Source organism: Glycine soja, chromosome 8 (genome assembly GCF_004193775.1).
Source record: "Glycine soja cultivar W05 chromosome 8, ASM419377v2, whole genome shotgun sequence".
NCBI classification, from domain to species: domain Eukaryota; kingdom Viridiplantae; phylum Streptophyta; class Magnoliopsida; order Fabales; family Fabaceae; genus Glycine; species Glycine soja.
Genome location: NC_041009.1, coordinates 4,172,202 through 4,184,570, shown reverse-complemented (window position 1 = coordinate 4,184,570; position 12,369 = coordinate 4,172,202). Strand labels below are relative to the sequence as shown.

General features: G+C 33.4%; 2 protein-coding genes across 3 annotated transcripts; both read left to right on the top strand.

The window, feature by feature from the left end:
- Positions 1-136: 136 nt before the first annotated feature.
- Positions 137-1,494, top strand: LOC114421279 (thaumatin-like protein). Its single transcript, XM_028387131.1, has one exon. It carries the CDS (start codon positions 200-202, stop codon positions 959-961), a length of 762 nt encoding a protein of 253 aa, XP_028242932.1. The 5' UTR covers positions 137-199; the 3' UTR covers positions 962-1,494.
- Positions 1,495-10,002: 8,508 nt separating this feature from the next.
- Positions 10,003-11,248, top strand: LOC114421281 (calcium-binding allergen Ole e 8-like). Of its 2 annotated transcripts, none has more exons than XM_028387135.1 (2): positions 10,003-10,715; positions 10,867-11,248. In XM_028387135.1, the coding sequence occupies exon 1, from the start codon at positions 10,102-10,104 to the stop codon at positions 10,642-10,644; it is 543 nt and encodes a 180-aa protein (XP_028242936.1). In that variant the 5' UTR covers positions 10,003-10,101; the 3' UTR covers positions 10,645-10,715; positions 10,867-11,248. The 2 variants fall into 2 exon arrangements, with proteins under 2 accessions (XP_028242936.1, XP_028242935.1); XM_028387134.1 differs by having other exon boundaries at positions 10,825-11,248.
- Positions 11,249-12,369: the final 1,121 nt, after the last annotated feature.

Below are 12,369 nucleotides of genomic sequence, written 5' to 3'. Positions count from 1 at the left end.
GGTTAAAAAAGTAAAATAAAAGAAGGTTTGACAGAAGTGTGGGAGGAAGACGATTTGAACACTTTAATAAAAGCTGTCGTCTCCTAACGTTTGTATGTGTATAGGGCCCGCATTTATTTATGTTTGCTTAAACCCCCATAGCATACCCCTCCCTCATTTGCGTCTATAAAACAGCCCATCCCTATAGCATTGTTGTACCATGGCCATGATGGGCTCAATGCTGCTCAGTCTCAGACCCTTTCTCACCACCATCTTCTTTCTCACACTCACAGTGCTCAAGGTTTCAGCATCATCCTCAGTGATTTTCTACAACAAGTGCCCGCACCCAGTGTGGCCCGGGATCCAGCCCAGCGCAGGAAAGCCCGTTCTGGCCCGCGGAGGCTTCAAGCTCGCCCCAAACCGGGCCTACTCCCTCCAGCTCCCCGCTCTATGGTCCGGGCGCTTCTGGGGCCGCCACGGCTGTTCCTTCGACGCCGGCGGCCGGGGGCGCTGCGCCACCGGGGACTGCGGCGGGTCCCTGTTCTGCAACGGCATCGGCGGAAGCCCACCGGCGACCCTGGCGGAGTTCACCCTGGGCAACGAGCAGGACTTCTACGACGTGAGCCTGGTGGACGGGTACAACCTACCCATCTCCATCACCCCCTTCAAGGGATCCGGAAAATGCAGCTACGCCGGGTGCGTGAGCGACCTCAACACCATGTGCCCCGTTGGCCTCCAAGTGCGCTCACGCGACAACAAGCGCGTGGTGGCCTGCAAGAGCGCTTGCTCCGCTTTCAACTCCCCCAGGTACTGCTGCACGGGCTCCTATGGAAGCCCACAGGCCTGCAAGCCCACCGTCTATTCCAAGATCTTCAAGACCGCATGCCCCAAGGCCTACTCCTATGCCTATGATGACCCCACCAGCATCGCTACTTGCACCAAAGCTAACTATTTGGTCACCTTCTGCCCCCATCGCCGCTAGCTCATCCATCCATCACTTTCTACTCTCTCTACTTACCTTAGCTAGCCTTATTTTATTGTCATACCTCCTTTATGTTGATGGGTACTACTACTATATATGCCAGTCCCCATTCATATTATATGGTTCTTCAACTTTATTAGTTCTTGCACGACATTGGATCTATGTAACCCAAGATGGCATAATGGGAAGATATATAGTATTATATTAAGGGTGGTTTAGCTTAGTCTTGGACTCGGTTTGATGACCATTACTACCTTTTTTCGTTAAGGCGCGCTAATGTGCTCAATTTATGGTAGATGGTGGCGAACCATATTCTATTCTATCCCCACGGGCCACGGTGTAATTGATGTGTACTTTTTTCGTCTCTAATTGGCTTATGATTTGTCTATTTCACAAACCATATGGTGGCGAACCATATGTGTTGTCCATTTTTTCGGAGCTTGACATCGATATACATGGATTTTGCAAGCGCTTACCTGAAAAGATTGTCTTCACATGATAATAAATTTATGGATGTAACTCTCGCCGGCTAATCATTATTTGTTTGGACCTTCGACTCAATCTAGCTTCTGATTCTTATTGTGTAGCCTTCCTCGCCTTGATAGTTAATTATTGAACTCGTGGCATTGTAGATGTACTATATGAATTCTTTGAAATCATGGTTTGGACAACTGGACAATCTACATTAGGTTTTGATGATAACCAGATAGGGAAATAGTGATGGTTAACTGCACATGATTTTGTGTACACTTGCTTTCGATTGCATACTAGTTCAAGGTTTTCTACGAAAGGTTCACTCTCACTTATTAATATTTTAGCTACAAAAACTATGGACTTAATTTCGATATCAAATTATCAATGTATTATGAAAACCAGTATTTGAGCTTCTGGAAAATACAATACTGATCCATAATAGCCAATGGTGTGTATTCCCTTTTGGCTAAAACTCAGCACTTTGTGGGTATTTGCTTTTATGTTTGCAACCACTCAAAGGTCGTCTGCGTTTACGTTTTGTAGTATTACTTTTATGCTACTACGAAAACAAACACCTTACTAATTGTTTATGCACATTGAAAAGATCAGATGCCATTTATTACACGCGCTTAAACAATATTTTATATTTTGTGAAAGTACAGGAGAAAAAGAGCAATTGAAGAGCGCAAAAATACCAAACTGGGTCCTTTTTACAAATTTTTAATTAAAATGAGTTTGTTTTGTAATTATATACTCTATGGGTCTCTTTTTTTATTACAACGCCCCTATATGAGGAGCGCGTTCCATGAGAAACTGACACGTGATATGACGTAACTAGGTGACAGGGGAGGTGGGATAAGGAGAGGAAGTGATGGCCTGTCAGGCGCGACCACTAGTAAATATTTTTTTTCTTCGATATATTATAACATTATTTAATATTTATTTTGTTGATGATAATAATGATTATATTTTGTAGGTGCATAAACAAATTGGCACGAACTATAAAATAAAATAATAATTTTGTTTATATTTTTTTGTGATAAATAGTAATTTTTTGTAACTTAATAATTTAATTTTTGATTATAATTATGTTGTGTTTATATATGTTATATTTGTTTGTTGATGACAATAATTATTTATTGTAGTAGTTTTTACGTCCACCACATTATTATTATTATTAGTTAAGCTCATAATTATTGATGTTGTTGGTATATTTTTTTAATAACCAAAATTTACATAGACGTTAAAAATAAATGCTGATTATTTTGCATCATGAGTGTGCGAAGTAGTAATTTGTTCTGACAGTAATTTAATTTATTTTGAGTAATTTGTTGATGTTAATTTATTTTAACGATTTTGTAGCGCAAATGAAACGGAGGACGAGGGGTTTTATAGGGAAGAAGGAAGTGTCAGGCTGGCCACCACTAGCGGTCGCGCCTGACAGGCTACCACTAGTGGTCGCGCCTGGCAGGCCACCACTTCCTCCCCTTGTCACACCTCCTCTGTCACCTAGTCACGTCATGCCATGTGTCAGCTTCTCGTGAAACACACTCCTCGGATAGGCGCGTTGTAGTAAAAAAAGAGACCCATAGAGTGGTCGCACCTGGCAGGCCACCACTTCCTCCCCCTGTCCCACCTCCCCTGTCACCTAGTCACGTCATGCCACGTGTCAGCTTCTCGTGAAACGCGCTTCTCGGATAGACGCATTGTAGTAAAAAATGAGACTCATAGAGTAAATAATTACAAAACAAGCCAATTTTGGTAAAAAAATTTGTAAAAAGGACCCAGTTTGGTATTTTTGCCATTGAAGAGTGAATGATGCACTATACTTGGATGATCCAGTACACTTGGATGATCCACATAATTATAGATAGCAATGGCAACGGACACGGGTAGTGTCCAACTACCACCCACCTCACGAGTTAGAAAATCTGTTCGTGTCTGTCCCGCGAATATGTGGATATCCATGAATCTAACTATCCGTGGATATTCAATTCTTTATTTTAGCAAAAGAAAGAAAAACATATAATGCTAAGAACTCCATTGCATAACTCCAAAACATAAATTCAAATAATATTAGTCTCCTTAAATTGGTTCAAATAAAATTAGTCTATCTAAGACATATTATATGAGGTATTTTCATAATTGTACAAGTAGCAAGTGCAGATACTATTACAATCTCTGTTCCGACCACCCTGTTAACTAATGGATAGTTAAAAAAAATCCGTATCCACAGGTAGTGGATATCCATTTGCACTATTCATCTTCTATTCATTGTCGATTTTATCCACGAATATCCATGGGCACGAAGTTTTTTGCCATCCCTAATTATATATCTTATTGGAGTGATCCCACATTTTATTTTGTCCATGAACGCTCATTCTTCTAGTGAAGTGATGATAAATTTATTGGGAAAGGGAAAATCGTTGATCTTTGCATATGGAAATAGGTTAATGTCAACTGATAATAGGCATTCATTAGTGTCTAAGACTTTAAGATGCAATTAATGCCAGAGTTTGACTGAACCTAATATGTAAATAATCAAGCTATTTTTTTATAGAAAAATAATAAGCTACCTAATATTGTCGCAACAAGTTGTTTTGGAGACTATCCTTAGACTTGGCCTTGTGTTTATTTCATTGTTCTTTCTTGTTTCATGTTTAAATGAGATGTTTGTTTCTTCTTTTTATTTTTTTTCTTTCAAATCGTTGTGAGGGAATTTTAAGAAGAAAAAATGGTGCGTAGAAAAGATCCACTGAGAAATCCCTTATCAATAGACAGCAATACAGAAACAGATTGAACGGGTAAAAAATTGGATAAACTTAACCCTGCCCATTTCCTCTTACCATGGTGGCGATTGAGAATGAAATATAGGCATGTAAATAATAACCTCTTAAATTTAATCTCCCCTAGTATTATTAGCATGTGCTCTTAAATAACCAAACTCAAATCTTCTATGGCTCAGCTCTCCACCTGTCAATGAAAGAAAACATACAATATGATTGCTTTGTAAAAAACCACAAGCAAAGTCCTGAGATATCAGATATGGATGTATATACGAAAAAATTATGTTGTATTTTTTTTTTTTGGCAAGAGAAGATATAAAAAGTTTAAAGGATTGAGAAGGAAAGAGTATGACGACTAGATAATTACTTACATTGTTTGACAACTATCTAATCAAAGGTGAAGCCAACTATGCCAATGATAACATGCACAAGAGCACTGTAATTTTTGATATAATGTGTCTATTCCATGCTTTTGTAGGAATGGCTTTATGTTCATTTTGAAACATGGAACAAGTTCTCTCATAATTATGCACATGGGAACCAAGTTAACCTGTTTCATGTTCACAATGTGGTCAACTACCACAAGAAGGTACTGTAACCAAGGTCTAAGGAGCTTGATTTGCTAACCTTATTTTCTAATAGCAATGACTCCAAAGCTTAAATAAATTTGTTATGTTTTATGAGCATATAAGAATCCATGATTGGATATGTACTTCAGTCTATGTCTGCATTTAAAATTGTCATGCACATGCTTAATAAATTGATTCAACAATGTTCTCTCGAGGCCACAGATGCTCTTCCAAACTCTTCCTGTTGATCGCGGATGACGACAATCTTTCGTCAAGCGACACCTTCATTGCGGATTGGGGAACCGAGTTAGCGGAGAATGAAGCCCTAGCTCAAGTGCTGATCTTAATTGATGGGGTATCACCCACAAGAATGCTTGGTTTCGGCTTTGGGCCTCACCACTCAGCCCACTACACCCTTACAGGTCATGGTCGGCAACGACAACGAGATTGAGTGCTACCAACTCTGTAACGACGTTGTGGTTCATGTTCAAGGATAGTCATTCCTAGTTGATTTCCATGTTTTGCCACTTTGTGGAGCTGACCTCGTCTTAGGAGTGCAGTGGCTTAAGTCTCTTGACCCTGTCGTCACCGATTATATGGATTTAACGATGAATTTACGTATTAGCTATAGCTTTAGTAATTGAACGTGCTCCTGGCTGTTTTAGTCAGTACATTACATAATACATACTGATTATGTAATGATGTGATCTTATTTAGTGAGCATCATCTGTTAATCACGATATTTTGATATACCTGATGCACAAATACAAATTGCTACTGTTTAGATGTATCACTCGTATTGCATTGAGTAGTCAAGCTTTTTTCAGTGTAAAATCATTTTCAGATCAGTTATTAATGCAACTAAACATGGCTAAATAAACAATAACCTCAATTTATTCCATAAAGTTCTGTCATAAGTGTTGAATGGATGTATCCTGGATCATGCCATCGGAAATTAATCCATGCCAGAGCTGAATCTGGAAACATAAATTTGATGTCTTAAATGTGATGTCTTAAAAACAAACATAAATTTACAAAAAATAACATAAAAAGTTCATAATACTTAAAAAAAACACTCGATTCTATCAAAGATTCAGTTAAACCAAAAATCCTTCCAATTAAATCTAAGCTTCACCAATTTTAATATATTAAAGATATTTCAGTGAATCAAACTAGTGTAATCATTAAATTCCGGTCGAATCGATCGATCCCATTCTTAAAACACTAGAGTTATTTTTTATCGATCAAATTATTTTAATTTAAATGTTTTATTATTTTTCACTCTCTTTTATTTGACCCAACAATCTTATTTTCTATTTTATTTTACTTCTTTTAATTCATTTTCTATCTTCACGACCAAAATACAAGTCAAGTTCAGAGAAAAAAAAAACAGATTTTAAACATTCTTCTTGTCAAATATTTATTTATTTGTTTATTAAAACAGAAAATTTGTGTTTTTTTATCATATTTCCTTTTCGCGTATTAAAGTTAGAAGCGCGTTCAAGGCGTGTTGTTACACCGCGTGCCCCATAAATAATTTAATACGAGACGAGATTCGACCACAAAAAATAGAAACGTACTGTAATTGCACACATCACAAGATTGTGAAACTTAAACACGTCACACGTCACACGTCTGAGACTAGCAAGTAGTACCTCAAGTCCCCTCGTCGGCTATCTGTCCCCTACGTTTTCCTCTTGTCGATTCAACAACACCTTCCCATAAGTCCATTATTAAGAGACTGTTTGGTTCAGGCCAAAGAATATGAAAAATGAATTGAAATAAACAATAAAATTTTGTGACATATTTTTTTTTTAAGAAATGACTTTTTTATTTTTTACTCTATTACATATGTTGATAGAAAAAAAAGAAAGTAGAGAAAAAAACACATATAACACACACACACACACACACATATATATATATATATATTTAAATTAAGAGAAAATAAAAATAAATAAAAAAGTTAGCTTATAAAAAAATTATAAAAAAAATTCTTTCACTTTCCTTTCAATTCAAATTTCATTTTTTTTTTCATTTCTCTCAAACTCTCTTCCCTTCATTCTAAACATAGAATAAGTTAACACACTCATGTGTTGAAATTAATATAATTGACTTTGGTCAAATTTATTTTTAAACAATTTTAATATTGGCACATTTTAATAAAAATGATTTATATTTGATTATGAAATTTAAAAAATGAAGTAATAAAACATTATATATTTCATTTGGTTGGTAAAGTAAAATTTGTTTTAGAATGTAGATATAAATTTATGCCAAATCACACTATACAATTTTTTCGTTAAAATTAATATTATTTATTATGATTATTTTGGTAAAGTTGATTGGGAGATGAAAAATTATTTGATAGAAAGGTGAAACCTAAAAAATTAACTTATTAAAAATTTGATAAAATTAACTAATAAAATAATTAGAAAATATGAAATGATAAAAAATGATAAAATCATGATTTATTTTAAAAAGTAATAAAGAAAATGAATTAATATATCAATGATAAAAATAAAAAATATAAAAAAACTAGAAACTAACTATTTTAAGCATACTATTCCAAGTACATTTCAAAAATACTAAAAACTATTAAAAAAATTATTTACGGAAATAATCAAATAAGTTTTTAACTAATAAAAAAATTAAAAATTAATTGAATACATTGCAAAATATAACCTACATTTTTTTTAATAGCCAAAGTAGCCCAAGTGTGTTTTAGTCGATAGCAAAAAACTAACTTTTACAAGAAGGAAAATCATTAAAGTGACTAAAATCCTTCTCTAAAAACCTTTTCATTACTCCATAATTTCATTACAAAAAAATCCCGCAAATGGATTATATCATTTCATTAATATTTTATATATATATATATATATATATATATATATATATATATATATATATATATAAAACCTACCCCGATTATTATAACAGTAAAGATAATGCCACACATATTATCTAAAATAAAAGAGGTGAGAAAACGACCATGTCTACCAAATCACACAAAAAAGAAAACAATCTATCATAATGAAGACAAAGTAAGAGTTAGTGTTCCACAATGACTAGTTCAAATATGCTAATAATTAAAAGAGACATAGTAATAACTAATAAATCTTACAAGTACTTGTTTAAAAATTAAAAATGCAATTGTTTAATTAAAAATATATTTATCATAAAACTTTTAAGTAATTTTTTTATTTAAAACTATCAGAAAATATTTTAAGAACACTAATTAACATTTTGAGTAAATAAAATTATATAAAAATAATAATTATTGTCTTTTAGATTTATAACTCGTTTGATTTTACTTTCTTTAAACAATTCCTCCTATTAAATGATACATTTGGAGATTTTAAAAATAAAATAAAATAATAAAAACAAAACAAAATAACTTCCGAAATAATTCTAACAGCATTGTATCACACCACTTTATTTTCATGTTTACGAGGCACATTTTTATTATTAAAAAATTATAAATAAAAATAATGAAAATATTATTTAATAACTATGAAGCCACGTATTATTAAGAAATAAATAATATAATAAGTTGTGCTCTTAAACAGTGTATTATTATTTTTTAGATTTAAAAAGTTAATTTGAAATAAAAGTTAAAAAAATCAAGTTTGAGTTTAAGTTTTTCGTACTTTTATAATTTTAATTTAAAATTTATTTTTGAAGTTAAAAACTTTGTAGTTTTTATATTTGAGTTTTGAGATTTGAAACAAAGAAAATAAAAGAGAATTTCCTAAAATTAAATAATCAATATTTTATGTTTTCATTAAGAAAAATCATTAGGTTGGATTTGAGACATGTTTTTTTTTAAGTAAAAGAAAAAACAGGAGGTATTATATATTCTATTTTGACATAATAAAAAAATCGTTGTAAAAATTAAATTAAAATATTATGTAAAATATTTTATAGATTTTTTTAGTGAATATTCAAAGTTGTAAACGTTAATAAAAAAAAAGTGGTGAGATTTGGATAAAAATAGTAAAATTGATATTCTCCAACATTTTATATTTTCTTTTCTTATCATCCTTAATATATTTATCATATTTTATAACTATCTTTTTTAAAAATAAATAATAATTTTATTAATTTTATGTCATTTTACAGTTTTATTTTAAACACTTACAAATTTAATAAATTAGCTTTTTAATTTCCATATAATTTTTCAATTAGTTTCATCAAACATAATCAAATAAATAAATTTAAAAGAAAATTACCTTAGTAAGTTAGCCCTGGACAAATACACGGGGGAAAGATCAATTTTACATATACGAATTAATTTAATAAGTTTTTTTTTTTAGTATAGAGACTTAATTAAAATTTTCTAACATGTATAAAGATTCAATTATATGTTTAATATTTTTACTTTTTCTTCTATAGGTATTAAATAAGTAGTTGGTCTAATCAGTGTAACTTAATTAACACATATGAAGATTTGTGGGAAAATTGAGTTCAATTTCCGAAGGATATACTATTGACTATTGAGGAGGGATAAATTTTTTTAAATGTGATTAAGTTTCATATTGATGATTAATTTCATAATTAATCCAAAAGATCAAAAGAATATTTTGGAGTTGAAAAAAAAAACGTTGTGTGTTTTACGATCTTTTTTTAAGGAAAGCATTAGATGTATTTTCTTACTTCAACAGGGTATTGGAAATTAGTGTAAATTTGCGGAATATGATTGGGTGTGGGGTGGAGAAGAGCGAATGTATGTGTGCAGGCAGACCACTTATGTTTATTGTTTTTGTTTTGAGGTGCATTCCACTCTCTTTTCCCTTTGAATTGCATGGCAATCCCCCGTTGGAAGCAATCAAAACTAAATTGAATTCCTTGTCGGTCGTTGTACACTTACTAATATTAATATTGTGAAATAAAAATTAACTTCTATATGTCCGTTAATACATAGTGCTTAAGTAAAAAAAAGTAATAAATATGTTTTACTAAAAAAATAATGCGTCTTGTTCAATGTTTTTATTTTTAATCATTATTAAAAAATATTTTTATCTTATTATCTTACGTCCCTAAACACACTTTAGGGAAGTCCTAAAAATATCCGTCACTAAAAAAAATATTTTAAAATAAATGTTTAAATTTTGATTTAAAAAACTTAAAGCTTTTCCGTCAACTACAAGAGTGGGTCCACTTTGCACGCGGATATTAATCGAAACCAAGGGAGTGCATATAATGGCCCAAAATGGTACCGCTCCATTCACCTCTCGAATTTTGATTTCCTTCTCTCTTTCACCAATCAACACAAACTAAGTTCTTCCTTCTGTTGAAAGCGATAGCAATGGCCACGAATCCAATCGAAGCGGGGAACGGCGACGCTGCTCCCAACCCTAACGCGACTACCAAATCCTCCGTGTACCTGCAAGACTCGGAGGAGCTGAAGCGAGTCTTCAGCCGCTTCGACGCCAACGGCGACGGCAAGATCTCCGTCTCGGAGTTGGACAACGTCCTCCGCTCCCTCGGATCCGGCGTCCCGCCGGAGGAGCTCCAGCGTGTCATGGAAGACCTTGACACCGATCACGACGGCTTCATTAACCTCTCGGAGTTCGCCGCCTTCTGCCGCTCCGACACCGCGGACGGCGGCGACACCGAGCTCCACGATGCCTTCAACCTGTACGATCAGGACAAGAACGGCCTCATATCCGCCACGGAGCTCTGCCAGGTGCTGAACCGCCTCGGAATGAAGTGCTCCGTGGAGGAATGCCACAACATGATCAAATCCGTGGATTCCGACGGCGACGGCAACGTCAACTTCCCCGAGTTCAAGCGGATGATGAGCAACAATCGCGAAAATGCTAGCAATGCTGAAGAAAAAACAGATTAGGCACTTTGGATTTGAATTTTATAGATAGGCTAGGCACTTTCGCTGCACAATCTCTTGACTAATAAATCTAGGTCTGTTATGATCCGCTATTTCTTTTCTCCTCGTTTCCTCTTTTTTTATATATATATTTATATATATTTAGAAATCGAATGAAAACTATTCCTATGCTTGCCGTTTCAGTCAATCGTGAATTCAAAATTTGCTCTGTTTATTTGTTGCAAGTCGTGCTTAATTGGTGGCTATATTGACGGAATCACGCCGTGACGATTTATGCGTGTTCAATGGTCGGCTTTGAAGAAGAAATTCTGGCATTCGGAATCACGCCGTGATGATTTATTCTTGTTCAATGATCACGCCGTTAATTGATATATGAAATTTTAATTGGATACTGGTACTATTTGTATAATCGAAAATATCTGTACGTAGAGTGTCACAAACACAAGAAGAAACGGAAAATGGTGATACTGACAGGGCCATGGAAATTGCGAGCAGCGCAATTCAATGGCCGTACTGGTACATCCTAGTGGATGGAAAAAAAAGATGTGTCAGAGGACATTTAATATCAGACAACGTGGTTGAAGGAATATGTTTCAGTTTGGGATTATCTTACGATCACTTTTTTTATTATTTTTAAAAAGGGAACTTTTGTTGGTTAGGTTTGGATTAAAATTTGAAAAAGTATCTTTTGCAAAATGTATAATAACAAATAAAATGTTGTTTCTAGAATAAAAGTATTTTTCAACTCTTCTATTTTTAATCTAAACATGTATTTATACTGTACTTTTAGTTAATGCATTTCAAAGAATAATTTTTTTATATAATAGTTATTTTTACAGCATAAAGTATTCGTGGGCAGATGTAGGCAGCTCTTTTTTTCCTTAATTACGGGTTTCCGTAAGTAGACATGTGGGAGGGTCAACTGTCTTTATTCTTTTTTCAAAAGGAAAGATTCTGTGGATGAACATTTATTTTTTGGACTGAATTATGTGGATGAACGTTACTTGTTGAAGTCAAAATACGGCATATGCAATGAACATTATTTTAAACTTGTTGAACTGCCTACCCAAGGGGAGGAGGGGCTAAAATTGAATGTAGCTATCAAAATACGGCAGGACGCATTAGCCAACAAGGGCAGCGAAGTAGAAGGAGGGGATTAAACCTAAAAGACTATAGAGAACGAATCAACAACACTATTAATCACCGTGAATATACGGCTCCAAATAATGGAAAGAACTTGCTGAAAGAGAACTGTGATCGTTTTCAAAAGTTGGGCATAGAGATAAAATAATAGAATGATTTTTTTTTTTATCTTAACCTTCTCATTTATTAGAAAAAAAAGTCTTAATTAATTTAAAGTTGGACTCAAAAGTAATAGAATAAAATTTAGTTGTAATTTGGATGTCAATTAATCCTATTCTTAACTACATGACTGCATATATAAAGGAAAAGTGTCAAAAGAAGAATTATATGTGGGTGCACTGTACTATACACGGGCATAATTAAACTCATAAAATAAAATATTAATTATCATAATCATAATTGTTATAAAAAGTAGAAACCCTTTTATGATATATTAGTTGAAAAATAGGCACTCCATGCCTTATGTCTTGTCTTTCTTGTTTTTTTAGTTAGATATAATTATAATGACATATTAAAAAACTATTAGACAATAATTACCTGTGATTGTGAGTGATTTTTACAAGTAATTAAAAGATAAATTATGAA